This window comes from Acanthisitta chloris, unplaced genomic scaffold (assembly GCF_000695815.1).
Source record: "Acanthisitta chloris isolate BGI_N310 unplaced genomic scaffold, ASM69581v1 scaffold14372, whole genome shotgun sequence".
Taxonomy (NCBI): domain Eukaryota; kingdom Metazoa; phylum Chordata; class Aves; order Passeriformes; family Acanthisittidae; genus Acanthisitta; species Acanthisitta chloris.
Genome location: NW_008662255.1, coordinates 41,739 through 55,752, shown reverse-complemented (window position 1 = coordinate 55,752; position 14,014 = coordinate 41,739). Strand labels below are relative to the sequence as shown.

Here is a 14,014-nt window from a genome sequence, read left to right as displayed (position 1 = left end):
ACTTCTACTCGCGCTTCTCCCCCTCGCCGCTCTCCATGAAGCAGTTTCTGGACTTCGGTGAGTCCTCGGCCGCGCCGCCCTCCCCCGACCCTGCCCGCGCTGCCGCTCGGCGCTGCGCTCTTGGCTCCGCTTCCCTCTGGGGCAGCGGAGCACAGTTGGCTCCTTCCCCGAGACTGGAACTGGGACGAGGTTGAAATCCAGCGCAAAGCTCAGCGGAGTAGTGGGTGTTTTTCTGCAGACCCTGCAGCGCTGGGGAGGGCGTGGGGACAGCTGTAACAGCTGGTTGTGTTAGAGCAGTGACTCAGACAGGTGGGACTGGTTAAGCCTTTTGCAAGCTGGCAGCATCCAGCCTTTCAACGTCTGCCCCAAACACATGAAACCTGTAACCTCAGCTGGCACCGACGGGCCAAACCAATCATCACTTCTCAGTCACACCTCTCTGTGCCTTACAGAAACAACTTACTCAAACTCTGCTGGTTTAGAAGGAATGTGAGAGAAGGAGCAGGATGCAGACACCTAGAGCCATCCTGGAGGATCTGTAATCTAGCCTTGAAAATGAGTAAATCAGTAACAGGATACTCAGCCTTACTCTCTGCACTAAGCCCACCCATAGCGTTTCCAGGTTTGGTTGTCTGCTTGGAAACAAAAGGGATTACAGGAGTTGCTCTGATTTGCTTCAGAGCAAAGACCACACAGAGGAAGGTTATCTAAGTCCCACTGAGAAACCTTTTCAAAACCTGAGGTTGCAGCCATTCTGTAACAGACTGGTTTTGTACCCAAGGCACTCTGCTATGCATAAACATTTGTTGTTCATAGTTGCATTGCTTCTTACGTTTTTGTCAGTAAAATGTAACTGAGAACTAACCCAAGAACACCAGGCTTTGTATAGGTTGGGAGACTTACAAAGAAAACTCTCTCTTGACTCTCTGCTGTCACTTCATAGAATCACAGAATTTAAGGGTTGGAATGGACCTTACAGATCATCTAGTCCCAATCCCTGCCCTGGGCAGGGACACCTCCCCACTAGATCAGGTTGCTCAAGGCCTCATCCAACCTGGTCTTGAACATCACCAGGGTCAGGGCAGCCACCACATCCCTGGGCAACCTGTGCCAGTGTCTCACCACCTCATCCATCTATTCAACTTCTCATTTATGCCAATGACACGTACCCAACATTTAAACCTCCAGATTCACACAGGTATCATGTGTTCTGTTGCTATCATACTTTTAAGCAAAGAATCTTGCAATTCACACTTTGCTTTGACTCCTATTATTTTACCATTAAATACTGAAAAAATAATACCTTAAAATCAGTGTTTCTTTTCAAGGCACACTATTTCCTTGTGTCAGAAAAGACAGGCTACTTTTTTTCTGTTAGTATCTGAACAAAAGGTAAAAATAATCTTGAAAACCTTTCAAAATTTTGTTTTTCCACTTTTGATTAAGGCTGTAATCACAAATAGTGCAAAAAACCCAAAACATCTGATGGTGTTTTCACTAGGGATTTTTTGGCCCCTTTAGCTAGAGTGAGAGCAGTCAAAGAGGGAATCAATGCCAACTTAAAAAAGGAAATCTTCCATAAGCAAATATAAGCCTGGATCACATAACATCAGCCACATCTTGGGTTATAAACCCACAGTATTTCCTTTAGGAGTCTTATTCTTTGCCTAGGTAGACTGTAGCTGCAGAGGGAAAGTCATTTGCCTGTTCAATGAGGTCCTGCCCTAAACTGCCTTCCATATTTGACCCAGGGTTACAAAGGTACAGCCTCCACATACAAGAACTGTTTGTGGAATGGAATTTGTGGAAGATTTTATTTACATTCTAATACCTTCAATCTTACCTGTCCATGGAATTTTACCCAGGAAAAGGGAAAGGCCAGTAACAGTCATGCCTGACATGCAGTCTGACTAGGGAGAAGACTGAAAGGTTTCTGGGCAGAGGTCATATGTAGACAACACATAATACTGGTTGAGTGCCACTGGGGAGGAATTTCTTATATGCTATTGATTTTTTTATTAAGCTAACTGTTGTTTCATCAAGTAACATGATTTCATCAGTGTAGTTTATGGCATATCCCAGTGTGGATGCTTTAAACTAAATGATTCCATTTCAATTTGGTAAAGATTTTTCCTGTTGAAGACACTCCCAATCTTCCACTTTTTTTCCCAAGTCCTTTCCTTTAATCTTCTTCCCCAGCTCCCCCTTTTTAAATGGAAAGAGAGAACTGGGCAGTAACACCAGATTAATTTTTAGTAGTTACCTGTTGTGAAACACCAAGCCTGAGGTATGTACTTCACTGCAGCAGATAAATAGGTTAGTTAGTTCAGTGCTGTTTACATGACACTCTTGAAGTCTAGAACCAAGTGTGGCTGAGAATGAAGTGCAGCATTTCTTAGCCTCTTCCCCACTCTGCACACTCTTTTCTCATCCAGTAAAAGAAGCTTTGTGGGAGTAAATTTAGGTCTTGATTTTAATAACCACTATAAGTGCCACCCACGCAGATGACACTTGTTCTTCTAAAAGGACAGGTTGGTTATCAACAGGTGCAGTATATTCACTTCTAGCTTCTAAAAATGTAAAAAATGAAACAGTAAACATGTGGGAGAACTACTGTCCTGATGACTAAGCACAGTTATCTGCCCTACTTTCATTTTTTTCTCAATATTCATGTGAATTCATTCATGTCTTCTGTTCCTGTCTGACAGTGAACTTAAGCTGCAACAGATTTAGTTGAAAATGAGATAAATACTGCAGAATTTGTTTTCTGAAAGTGTTCCAGTATGAGTTATAGTGATCAAAAGCAGGGTGCATGATACTTTCTCAAGCATCTCTCCCATAATAGTTTCCTATACTGGTTTCATTTGCCTCTCTGACATGCTCAGAATGACATAGATCAGTACTGGTTAGAGTCAATGCTGTGAATAATATACATGGCTAGAAGCTATGTTTAAAGTTGAATAAAATGGGTCTGCAACTATTGCAGTAGTTTCTCTTTATAAACTGAAGAGTCTTGTTACCACAACACGGCTGGTAGGTTTCAGTATGAGATTGGTTCTGAAACACAAATGGGCTGCTGAAAGACACACTGGCTTACCAGCCTGGCTGAGTCAACTTTCAAACCAAGGCACAGGCCTCTCATGCAAGAAAGTAAAAGTGTGTGTAGTTCTCTGCCATAAGTATTGACTTTATTCTGATGTCATATATTTATTTTGGTCTTAGGATCTGAAAATGCTTGTGAAAAGACTTCATTTATGTTCCTGCGACAAGAGTTGCCTGTGAGACTGGCAAACATAATGAAGGAGATCAGCCTGCTTCCAGACAACCTCCTGAGAACACCCTCAGTTCAGCTGGTGCAGAGCTGGTAAGACCAGTGACATTCCATACCTTTAAGCGTGACCTTCTGCATATAAATATGTACACAGGTTGGAGGAACTCATTTTCTTCCACTGAAAGAACATTTCATGGGGTCGTTACATGAACATTCCTTGTTTAGACTGATATTAAATATCCCAATGTGATATAGATCAGAAATTAAATTTACAGATTTGGAAAAAAAACCCACCCGTTAGGAGCAATTAGAGAACCCATAAGGGAATTAAAAATCATTAAGTATTGCAGACAGTGATGTAGGAGAATTCAAAAATTATAAATAGTTTTTTTGGGGTAAGAACAAAAATCCACCAGAACAATGTTTAATAGAGGACTTAACTAAAATTGAAGAAGCTAGTGGAAGAAACCAACACAAGCAGGCTAAGACCCAAAATGCTTGCAAAGTATACTAGAAACCATTTACAAGACAGGTTATTGCAGATCGAGAGTGAAGGTGTAGAAAACATGAAGAAACAGCAATAGGAAGCTCCCAAAGCCAAAACATACAAATTAATAGAAAGTAAAAAAGGCATTCTTTGAAAAGTAAAATTTACTTTCATGTAAGGAACTTTCACATAAGTATAAACATGTAAGATGAAAGCAAAACAAAGAGATTGCTTGGCAACTGCTGAAGGCACATGGGTTTCTACAAAGGCTTTTAATGCTAAGAGAACAGAAAATCTGCTAGTGAATAAGTGGGATTGATTAGATGACTGAATATAAAAAGAGCTATCAATGAAGATGAAGGGTCTTAATGAAACACAAATGCTTACATTCTCATGATACTAAATGACATTGATCAAATGGGAAATGAATTCCACTTGGACAAATGCGAAGTAGAGCACAGGGAGGGACCTCCTCTCCCTGTATGCTTGTTTGCTTACAATGGAAAAAGAATTTTGATGCTACTGGGAATATTTTTCTGACTATGTCAGTTGATGGGCAAGAAGGAAAATAGTGTTATGAACTAAGTAACAATTGGGGAGGAATATAATTGTATGACTGTGTTAGCCCATTATTCCTCTGAATTGTGTGCAGTTTGAGTAACTCCATCCTGAACTGAAAAGACCAAGAGGGATAATCAGAGGGTTGGAACAATTTCTACGTGAGGAGAAATCAAATAGAATTCTTCAGCTTGGGAAATACACATCTAAGGAAAGAGATGGCAGAAATACTTAAATCATGAACAAGCTGGGAAGATTTTTCTAATAACAGGAACTCACTGGGGCTGCAAATAAGTGACCACCTACTGGGTTTAAAACGCAAAGATGATCTTTTATGCATTCTAATTAAATTGTGGAATTCATTGCTCTGGAAATTTTGGAAGAAAACATCATGAATAGATTCAAAAGAATCTAATAAAATTCACAATGGGATGTATCAAATACCAGGATTTGGAAACAAGCAACCTTGGAAGACCATAAATTGCTAACCAGAGAGATCTGGGGAGGCATATTAGAATTGTTTTTTGTCCTGTTTTTTTCGTTGAAAGGTATGTGCAAAGTCTTCAGGAGATCCTTGACTTTAAGGACAAAAGCTCAGAAGATTCGGGGGCTATTCATAGGTAAGGGTTTGCTGTCACATGCATTAATATTTTGTTAATATGTGGAAGAACTGTGAAGGAAACAATAGCTTAGGAAGAATTTCACCTATCTCAAGTCTGTATATAAGAACTGCAGTAATGTCACCCCCTGTCCCTGAAAGGAGGGGACATTAAAACAGGAAACAAAGCACTTGGACATCATGTCATTCTGTGGAGTGACTTTGGTCAGTGTTGGCTGAGCACAACTCCCATTTGACAGGAATGGGATCTTCTGCATGGAAACGGTAGGCATGGTTTTCTCTTTCTCTTGGCAGTAATCAAGATAATGAAGAAACAATAATTTTATAAATAGTCAAGATAGTTGATTACTGACTGTTTCAATGAAATATGCTGTAAATACTGTCCTGTCTTCTTCCTGCAATAGACAGACCTGTGATATTGTTGTATGTAAGAGTCTTAGTTTTGTAAGCAGGTCTCTGTTTGCCAGTGTCAAATTCCCTTGGAAGTGAAATGCTAACAGTGTATCAATTTTAGTTTCACAGATACCGTGATAAAGATCAGGAATCGCCACAACAATGTAATTCCTACGATGGCTCAAGGAGTAATAGAGTACAAGGAGAGTTTTGGCATTGATCCAGTGACCTCGCAGAACGTGCAGTATTTCTTAGACCGTTTCTACATGAGTCGCATTTCAATCAGAATGCTCCTTAACCAGCACTGTGAGTGCCAGTGCTGAAAGGAGGGGAGATGATACCTCTCCTACAGCACTGTATTTTCCTTTCGTTTTGAACTGCTTAATATGTACTGAAATGCTACTTAGGAGTGCACTATTTGCATTGCTGTTTATATGCTCATTATTAATACAATTCCTAAAATGTTTATTAATAGTAGGCATTCTAGTATGGTGAAGACTGGAATTATAGATTGCCTACAATACATATTATATGTATATATATATACATGTTTTTATTTAGCAAAACTGAAGACACTAAAATTATACTGGGTATAAAATGATATTTTCTTTTTGGCAGCTTTACTGTTTGGTGGGAAGATTAATCCAGCTCATCCAAAACACATTGGAAGCATCGATCCTAACTGCAATGTTGTTGAAGTTATTAGAGGTAAATTCAGCAGATAAGAGCAAGAATCCTGAAAATTTACATGAATGCCTATACTAACAGCCAGTGCACATACTGATATTTATATGCTGTTTAGTTCTTTGCTACCTGGAGCAGAAGTTTCATTTAAAGTCTAACACAGTTTTGTATCATTTTCCTATAGAACCATTTTTTGAGGGAAAATACAAAAATCTCCCTGACTGGCAGGGCACAGTACTTTTAAATTTTTGTTTTTCTTTTTGGCAAACTGTAAATGAGAAAAAAAAAAAGTGGGAGGGGGAAATGTAACTTCCTGTGTTTTTCTTATAGATGGCTATGAAAGTGCCAAGAGACTTTGTGATTTATATTACATGAGTTCTCCAGAACTCATCCTGCAAGAGTTGAATGGTAGGTGAATGTGGGTGAGGCAGGTTCCTGAACAGAGTGATGGTTTCTAAAGTAGCTGGTGATGAAATATACTCCTTCTGCTTTTCATCTAGTTAATGTATTCTCTATATCAACTGTCATAAATATTTGGGTTTTTTCAAATCTGGCAGAAGACTTTCCCTATTAATTTCCCCTTTAATTAGAAAACTGAAATCAGTAGAAAAGCTTTTGACACTCCAGCTGTTGATATAACAAATCTTTAACAGCCTCCTTCTCTCCCTAAGATTTCACCCTACACTGTTGCATCTCACCCTTTCTGCATTTTTTGTGACAATTTAAAAATTTATAGTAAACATTCCATTCCATCTCCCTGAGAACCTCCTCATAGGTATTAGAAAGCAACTATTTATTACGTGTCCTAATCAGTGATGCCACAGTGGGTTTTAAGATTAATTTCTAAAGCAATAGGACATTTGAAAATCTTGAGTATGACTTTTGATTAACATAAAGATTTTCAAAAGATTTCTGTTCAAATTTTCCTTCTCTTGTAAATTTTCTCAACAGTACAAATTTACACTTTGAATTACTGTGGGAATGAATAAAAGATACTTCATTTGCTATTTAGTTATTTAGACTCTCTTTTCTCCAGCTAAATCACCAGGACAGCCCATGCAAGTGGTGTATGTGCCATCACATCTCTATCACATGGTTTTTGAACTTTTCAAGGTCTGTGTACTTATCATTACACAATTCCTTTATATATCTTCACTTAGAGAGATTGTATTGGTTTGACTCTTTGAACCAATTCTAGATAGCAGTGTGACTTTGCAAGTGCAAACTTCTTGCTATTTGAGACTGCAGGGACACAGCTACACTGTACTATTTAAACAGTAATTGCATGAGAAATTAAGAGCTTTGGAAGATGTATCTTTTTTGCCTAACCACTGAATTCATCTGACATCTTTCAAGTAATCAGCTTAAATCTGAAGAATACATGAAGACATTAGTTAATAAAACAAGTAAGAGTAAGACACAATTTTGGGGATATCTTCAAATCTGGTAAAATGTGTAACAGGTTCCATAGAGCTTTCCTCTTGCAGTTCAGTCCTAGACTTCTCTTGATCTTTGTGTCACAGTGCATGTACTATGCATTATAAAAAATTCTAGAACTAAAATCCCTAGATAGAACAGATGTTTGTTATAAAAACATTAAGTATTTGAAGTCTGTGTATTCGAATAAACTGTATAAATACTGATACTGAATAAACCAGAGATACAAAAAAGTTGTAAAACAATACACATTTGTTTGGATTCTGAAATAATGTGATAAATGAATTCTCCTAAACTGATGTTTTAAGATAATACACAAAGTACTAAGAATAGGATTTAAGTTGCACTTTAAAATTGCAGAATGCAATGAGAGCCACCATGGAACATAATGCTGATCACTGCATTTATCCTGCAATTCATGTACACGTCACGTTGGGAAATGAGGATTTAACTGTGAAGGTACCCACTTTGTTTTACTATTTTGAAGGTTATTTTGATTAACATTTTAGTCCCTGTAGTAGGCAGCATATTACTAACTATACTGTTGATCTGGGCCCATCAATAGATTGTATGTGATGATGTGTGTAAGTAACAAGACCATTATGGAATTTCACATAGTACATCAGTAGGAAGTTCACACAGAGGCTGCACAGTCACACTGAAGGCTCTGCAATAGCATCCTTTGCTTTTGTGGTCTTGCCTAGCTTGTAACCAGCCAAGGGTAAAAATGAAATAGCATCTTTATACAATTGCAACATCAGCATTTTGTGACAATGACAGAACTGTACAGATGTGAAACAACTGAAGAAAGGGAAATAAATATTGTGCACCCCCTGCAAATCAAACCTGCCTGAAGTACAGTTTGAAGTTTCTTCTTTTTCTGTACAACATCCGTATTGGATTTCAAAGACCAACTGCAAGCATTGGATTTTTCATAGGTTTAATTAAACCATAGTAAAACAACTCCTATGACTTACTCCTTCAGTAATAGATTTAGTAAACTGTATTTAACTGGCAGTATTCCTGAAGAATAATGATTAAAAAGAGAGGGAACCTGGCATTTTCTCAAAGGTAGATAAATAGTGACTTCAGACAAAAGTGAGTTATGAACAAGATAAAAGTAGTGCACAATTTAAGTGGAATTTTCTTGCTTCCAAAAGGTTACAAATGCTTCTTATGGTAATACTGTTGTTAATAGTTTGGATAAGGGATGAAAGGGAAGGATTCATCTCTCTGGGCATTGCTGGAGATGAGAATTAAAGAAAACCTACGACTTCCTATGGACAACTTCATATCATGTTTTACCTGAACTTTTTCTGGATTATTGTTTGAGAGAAGCTTTCTTTTACAAAAGCCTATTCAGGGACATAATGCTACATGGTCCTTCCTGTTCCAGATGAGCGATCGTGGTGGTGGTGTTCCTATGAGGAAGATAGACAGACTGTTCAACTACATGTATTCAACAGCACCACGTCCTCGTGTTGAGACCTCACGAGCTACACCTTTGGTATGCAAATCTTTTATACCTTAGCATCTTGGATATGTTTAATTGTCACAAAAGAAACCATTAGCCAAAGCTATGAAGTACTGATTTTATAGATACAACTATTGCCATTTGAATGTTACAGCTTAATTCAAGTAGTTTTCTGAAAATAACTGGGAAATTGCATAAAGTACTAAAAATTAAGTAAACTTGTTCAATATTCTGGTTTTCTCTACTAAATCTAAAGATCAGCTACCTCAAACATGACACTCAGCTATGCTGTGTGAGGTGAGGACAGGACTCTTGAAGTTCTTTTGTAGCTACTGAATGAAAGGAAAAATAATTATAGCAATGACTTTGGATCAACCATAGGTCACTTGTACTGTGTAGTCAATTCTACCATCCCATAGCAAGGATGAAGTTACATAGATGTGACAGGGCATATGAAGAATCTACTTTGGTCTTGTGTGAATGAATAGATGCATGAGAAATAAAGCCTAAGCGCTCAGTCATAATCGCCCAACAGCTTTCCTGAATTTATTGTCCCACATTGCATCATTTAAAAATACATATATATATATATATATAGTGTTCTGCATCTAGATGACTCTGCAACTCACCAAACACTAGACCTTTCCAGAGAAGTGTTATGTATGCTGATTGAGAGGTTACCTCTAAAATGTAGTAGATAAAAAAACCTGTACTTAACTCTCCAGGGCTGTGTCATGCTACTGCACCCAGGGCTTGATAGAAGTTTAGTGTAAGCTACAAATTCATAGACTATGCTTCTTGAACCTTTTTTATATATACTGGTAAAATGTATTTGACTTAAGTACTCAGTGTGCTTTAGATTAGTAGCTCTATGAGGTGTAACACAGACATAGACAGTTTTATCTAATAGTGTCATCTCCTCTTGAAAAAGCTACCACACAAGAAGTGTTATCTAGCAGCTCTGCCTGACAAAGGAATAAAAGTTTTCTCACAATCATCCAAGCATTCTTCTGGTTTTGGGGTGTATAATGGTTTGGGCAGGGCATAATAGTCAACATTTGAACCCTTACTGACAAACATCATGCTTAGTTTGTCTATTTACCTATTGAGTAATACAAAACAGGATTGAGTAATACAAAACAGGAAACACCACTGACTGATGCAATTAATGGAAATATACTTTTCTCCTGGATCAGGCTGGATTTGGTTATGGCTTACCCATTTCACGTCTGTATGCACAGTACTTCCAAGGAGACCTGAAACTCTATTCCTTAGAAGGCTATGGTACAGATGCAGTTATTTACATAAAGGTATGATGTAACCCATCACCATTTTTCATTTATCAGCAACTCTAATCTAAACTGCTAATGGAACTCCTTGTTCTATTACTGTAACTTGAATTGAAAAGAATCATCAGCTACAGTCTTCTCTCCTTACAGGCCTTATCAACAGAATCAATTGAAAGACTCCCTGTGTATAACAAGGCAGCCTGGAAGCATTATAAAGGAAACCACGAAGCAGATGATTGGTGTGTCCCAAGCAGTGAGCCAAAGGACATGACCACTTTTCGCAGCATATAGCTTTTTCCTCAGCAGTTCCTAAGAAGCAGGCTTATCTGGAAAGGGAATTTAAAAGACCTGATTTATAGCAAGATGCTGAACCACATTTGCTACGTGAAATAATTTTAAGTGGGGTTAACAAAAGGTTTAATGTAATCACTCTTTTCTGAAATTAAAAAACCCTACCAAAACTCAAGCAAACCCCCAAACCTACAAACTTTTAACTCTTTTAAGGTCACATGTAATTTGTTTCACTTTCTATTTATGATTACTTTCAGTGGTTAAGTCAAAGGAGCAGTATTTCAGGTTTTATAGGGATTAGTGGCATCTGTATCACATCTGGTGAGGAATGTATTTATTCATGTAATTACAAAATTGTTTTAATAGAAAAACTATTGGAAAAGCTCACCAGAACACTTACAATTATTATACAATCTTACAGATCAATGGAAAACTCTGGTAAGAAATAGAGAAGCTCACTGCTATCCCTTTGCACCTGTGTATCACTTTCTATTCTTTTATCTTAAGCATGCTGAAGCCTAATTTTGCAAAGCTGGATACCTTGCTTACATCAAGGATTTTTGCAGCTGTAGAAATCACACTTACCTCTATAGGGATAAAAAAATTAAGTCGTCAGTTTTAGCTGCTGCTACTGGTATAATGTATCTCAGGTATGTGTCATTGGTCATATTTCTTGGTTGGAATGTGAATATATATAATACATGTGAGAAACTTACCTTGCCCTGATCATTGTAAATTAGCAAATAGTGTTGGCTTGTGTACAGTGCAGAAAAACTGTCTTGCATTTGCTTGATTTTTCTGTAGGTCATACCAAAAATTAGTGTCAACATTCTAGCCCTAGTAAGACCTCAGACTTGGGTTTGTCAGGTTACAGCCGTAAATGGAAACTATTTTAATAAATACATTTTAAAAATTTGCCCTTAATAGGGTATCTCTAGTACTTTGGCAATATAAACTACCTTCTCAGGAATATTTAACAAAAAGTGGAATGAACAGTTTTTGAAAATACCTTTATATTTGTGATGTGATTTTGGCCTCATTTTTGTAGTAACTGGAAGTCACACTATAACACAGACATGGTGAGCAGAATGTGTTTGTCACAGACAAACTGTCAAAACATACTAGGGAGGATAGAGAGGGGAATGAATATTATGTTTCAGGTACAAGTCCTTCTTTTAGTAAAGGATTCGACTTTTTTTAATGCCTACTGTGCCAGCTTTGTTCAAATCTTACACATCTATGTTGTACCTCAATCCCTGTCATTCCTGAACATTTTAGGAGTGATATGCAGTTAAAGCCACTGAGAACTAATCCTTTTCTCAGTTAATTAACTGCATGTAATTCTGTGATTTTTTTGTTCTGCAGCAGACATGCATAATCCCTCTCAGAAAGAATAAGCCTAAATTTTGCTAGTTCATCCCTGCATAGAAGAGAGGGTGAGATACTACAAGTGAAGGGCATAGATGGTATGTTAGAAACTGAAGTCATGCTATTATAGTTGCAGCTGAGCCAGATTCAGGATTTACCACCTGCTACCTCCCCAGCCTAGTTCTGCAAAACAATGAAATAGGTTTATACCCTGGTGAAGCTAATGTAGATCATTTTACCAGGAGTGAATTACAGAATGGGCTATTATACACACTTAAGCTGACAGTCTGAGGGAAGACTATTCTGGCTAAACTGCCACCAGAACAGCAGAGTTACCTGCTCCACTCAAGCTTGTGGGCACTTTGAGGCCCCTACTTTTCTTCTTTTCAAGGATGCACCTGTCAATCTGCATGGCTACAGGTGAGGGGAATCTAGAGCTGTTCTCTTCGACCCTGCAAGAGGATGTATGTGAGAAATGCCCCACGCTGTGAAATGGGGCCTGTACAGATGCTGGATGGGATGCCTGCAGCTACTGCTTTTACTAAACCAAAGCTGAAAGTTACAGCAAGGCCTTTTACAAACTAAGCTCTGAAGCTGACTGTTCTAGCTTTTATGCTGTTTTAAATCTTGTAACTAACTCAGTTGAAGTGATTTTAGTAATACCTAAGAACCTCAAGAGATGTTTCTGAAGAAAAGCTAACAGTTTGTTTTCGACAGTATCTATTATGTGTTTCAGAGGTTATTACTGAATTAAGGCCTCTTCCATGTTCTCAGCTAACTACCAATGGAATTCTGATTATCAGAACACCTTGCTGTGTCATTATATTTCTCTCTCTTCACCTGCCACCTCAAATGATCATGGTGAAAACACAAATGTGTCATATTTTGGTTTACAATGTTAACTCTACTTATAAGCTTGATCTTTGAAAACTTTTGGTTTAAATAGAAGTTCAGACTTTTGTGTTTAGTATTTTCATTACTATACTGAAATCACTGCTAGCACACTGGTTAAGCTGAAGTGAATCACTGTAGAAAATTAGTATACTAGCTTAGCTATCAAAATGCTAAGATTAATAGTTTTGTATGCAAATGAACTCAGTTTTGCACTGTAATCTTGTTTTGTGTTAACTTAATTTCTTGAAAGAATCACGACATTTATTCATTAAAACTATTCTAAAAGTTAAAACTTTGTTGTGTGATTGTATAGCTTGGTACTCAGCTAGTTCCATGCAGTTCTTGTTCAACATCCCACAGATGTAGTCTGGGATAATCAGTGTTCTTGTGCTCAGCTGCCAGGGGAGTTTATCACCCCTGCTATGGCCCCTGTTTAACTACAACAGCTCTGCACACAGAGAAACCTCTGAAACCATTATTTCCACTAGTCTCTGTCCTGAGAAAACTTCACAGGTGCAACTGTAGGCTAAAAGGGACAAGATAATATATAGCTGTATCAATATTCTGTGTTCTAGTGGAAAGCACTTACTTCCTTGACCGAATTAATGGAAACGTTTTACATGTGTGATCCTGAGCATTAGAGGATTCCATACTTCTAATTCCTTTCTGTTTTATCAGTAGGGCAGCATTCCTCTCTGGCTCAAGGTCTTTAAGTTTGGCATGCAACTCAAAGCTACTGGAAACAAAGTAAATCAGTTAAATCTTGACCAAAGAAGTTTCTTAATGCATAAAACTGAAATATAACCTCTTTAAAGAAGTAATTATTAACAAGGTTTTCAAACTTTATTTTGGAAATGCATAGTGTGCAGAAGCATTTCCACACAGTCCTTTTGCTGAAATTCTTAAGACATTTATACAAAAAAAATAAATAAATGTGAAACACCAACAGTGAAGTTCATTCATTTAATTAAAATGAAAAATAGTCCATAGATTTAAAGGAGAACTTGGTCCACATAAACAAGTTATTTAAGTTTTGTTCTAGTCCATTCTAGAGTGGAACTGATATTTAAACTAGTCTGTGTTTCTGGAATAATCTAATTTAAGGAAGTGTTCGTGTAATATCTCTAGAAAAAGTATGTAAATATATAAAACAGCAATTAATGTTCTAAACTATTTTGAGAATCAAATCCTCCTTTAAAGAGAAATAATCTGTAGTCTACAACTGAACATTTAAATACAATGCAAAAAC

General features: G+C 37.5%; 1 protein-coding gene across 1 annotated transcript; it reads left to right on the top strand.

The window, feature by feature from the left end:
• The first annotated feature begins 6 nt into the window (after positions 1-6).
• On the top strand, positions 7-10,503 carry LOC103798287 ([Pyruvate dehydrogenase (acetyl-transferring)] kinase isozyme 1, mitochondrial). Its single transcript, XM_009070540.1, has 11 exons — positions 7-57; positions 3,223-3,364; positions 4,865-4,936; positions 5,450-5,634; positions 5,947-6,036; positions 6,343-6,420; positions 7,049-7,125; positions 7,810-7,908; positions 8,846-8,956; positions 10,120-10,233; positions 10,363-10,503. The coding sequence occupies exons 1-11, from the start codon at positions 36-38 to the stop codon at positions 10,501-10,503; spliced, it is 1,131 nt and encodes a 376-aa protein (XP_009068788.1). The 5' UTR covers positions 7-35.
• Positions 10,504-14,014: the final 3,511 nt, after the last annotated feature.

Excerpts from the sequence above, each read along its gene's own strand:
- LOC103798287 (XM_009070540.1), top strand. The coding sequence starts at position 36 with ATGAAGCAGTTTCTGGACTTCG. Across the intron at positions 4,937-5,449 it reads GATTCGGGGGCTATTCATAG|TTTCACAGATACCGTGATAA; the intron begins GTAAGGGTTTGC and ends TATCAATTTTAG. Across the intron at positions 7,909-8,845 it reads ATGAGGATTTAACTGTGAAG|ATGAGCGATCGTGGTGGTGG; the intron begins GTACCCACTTTG and ends TTCCTGTTCCAG.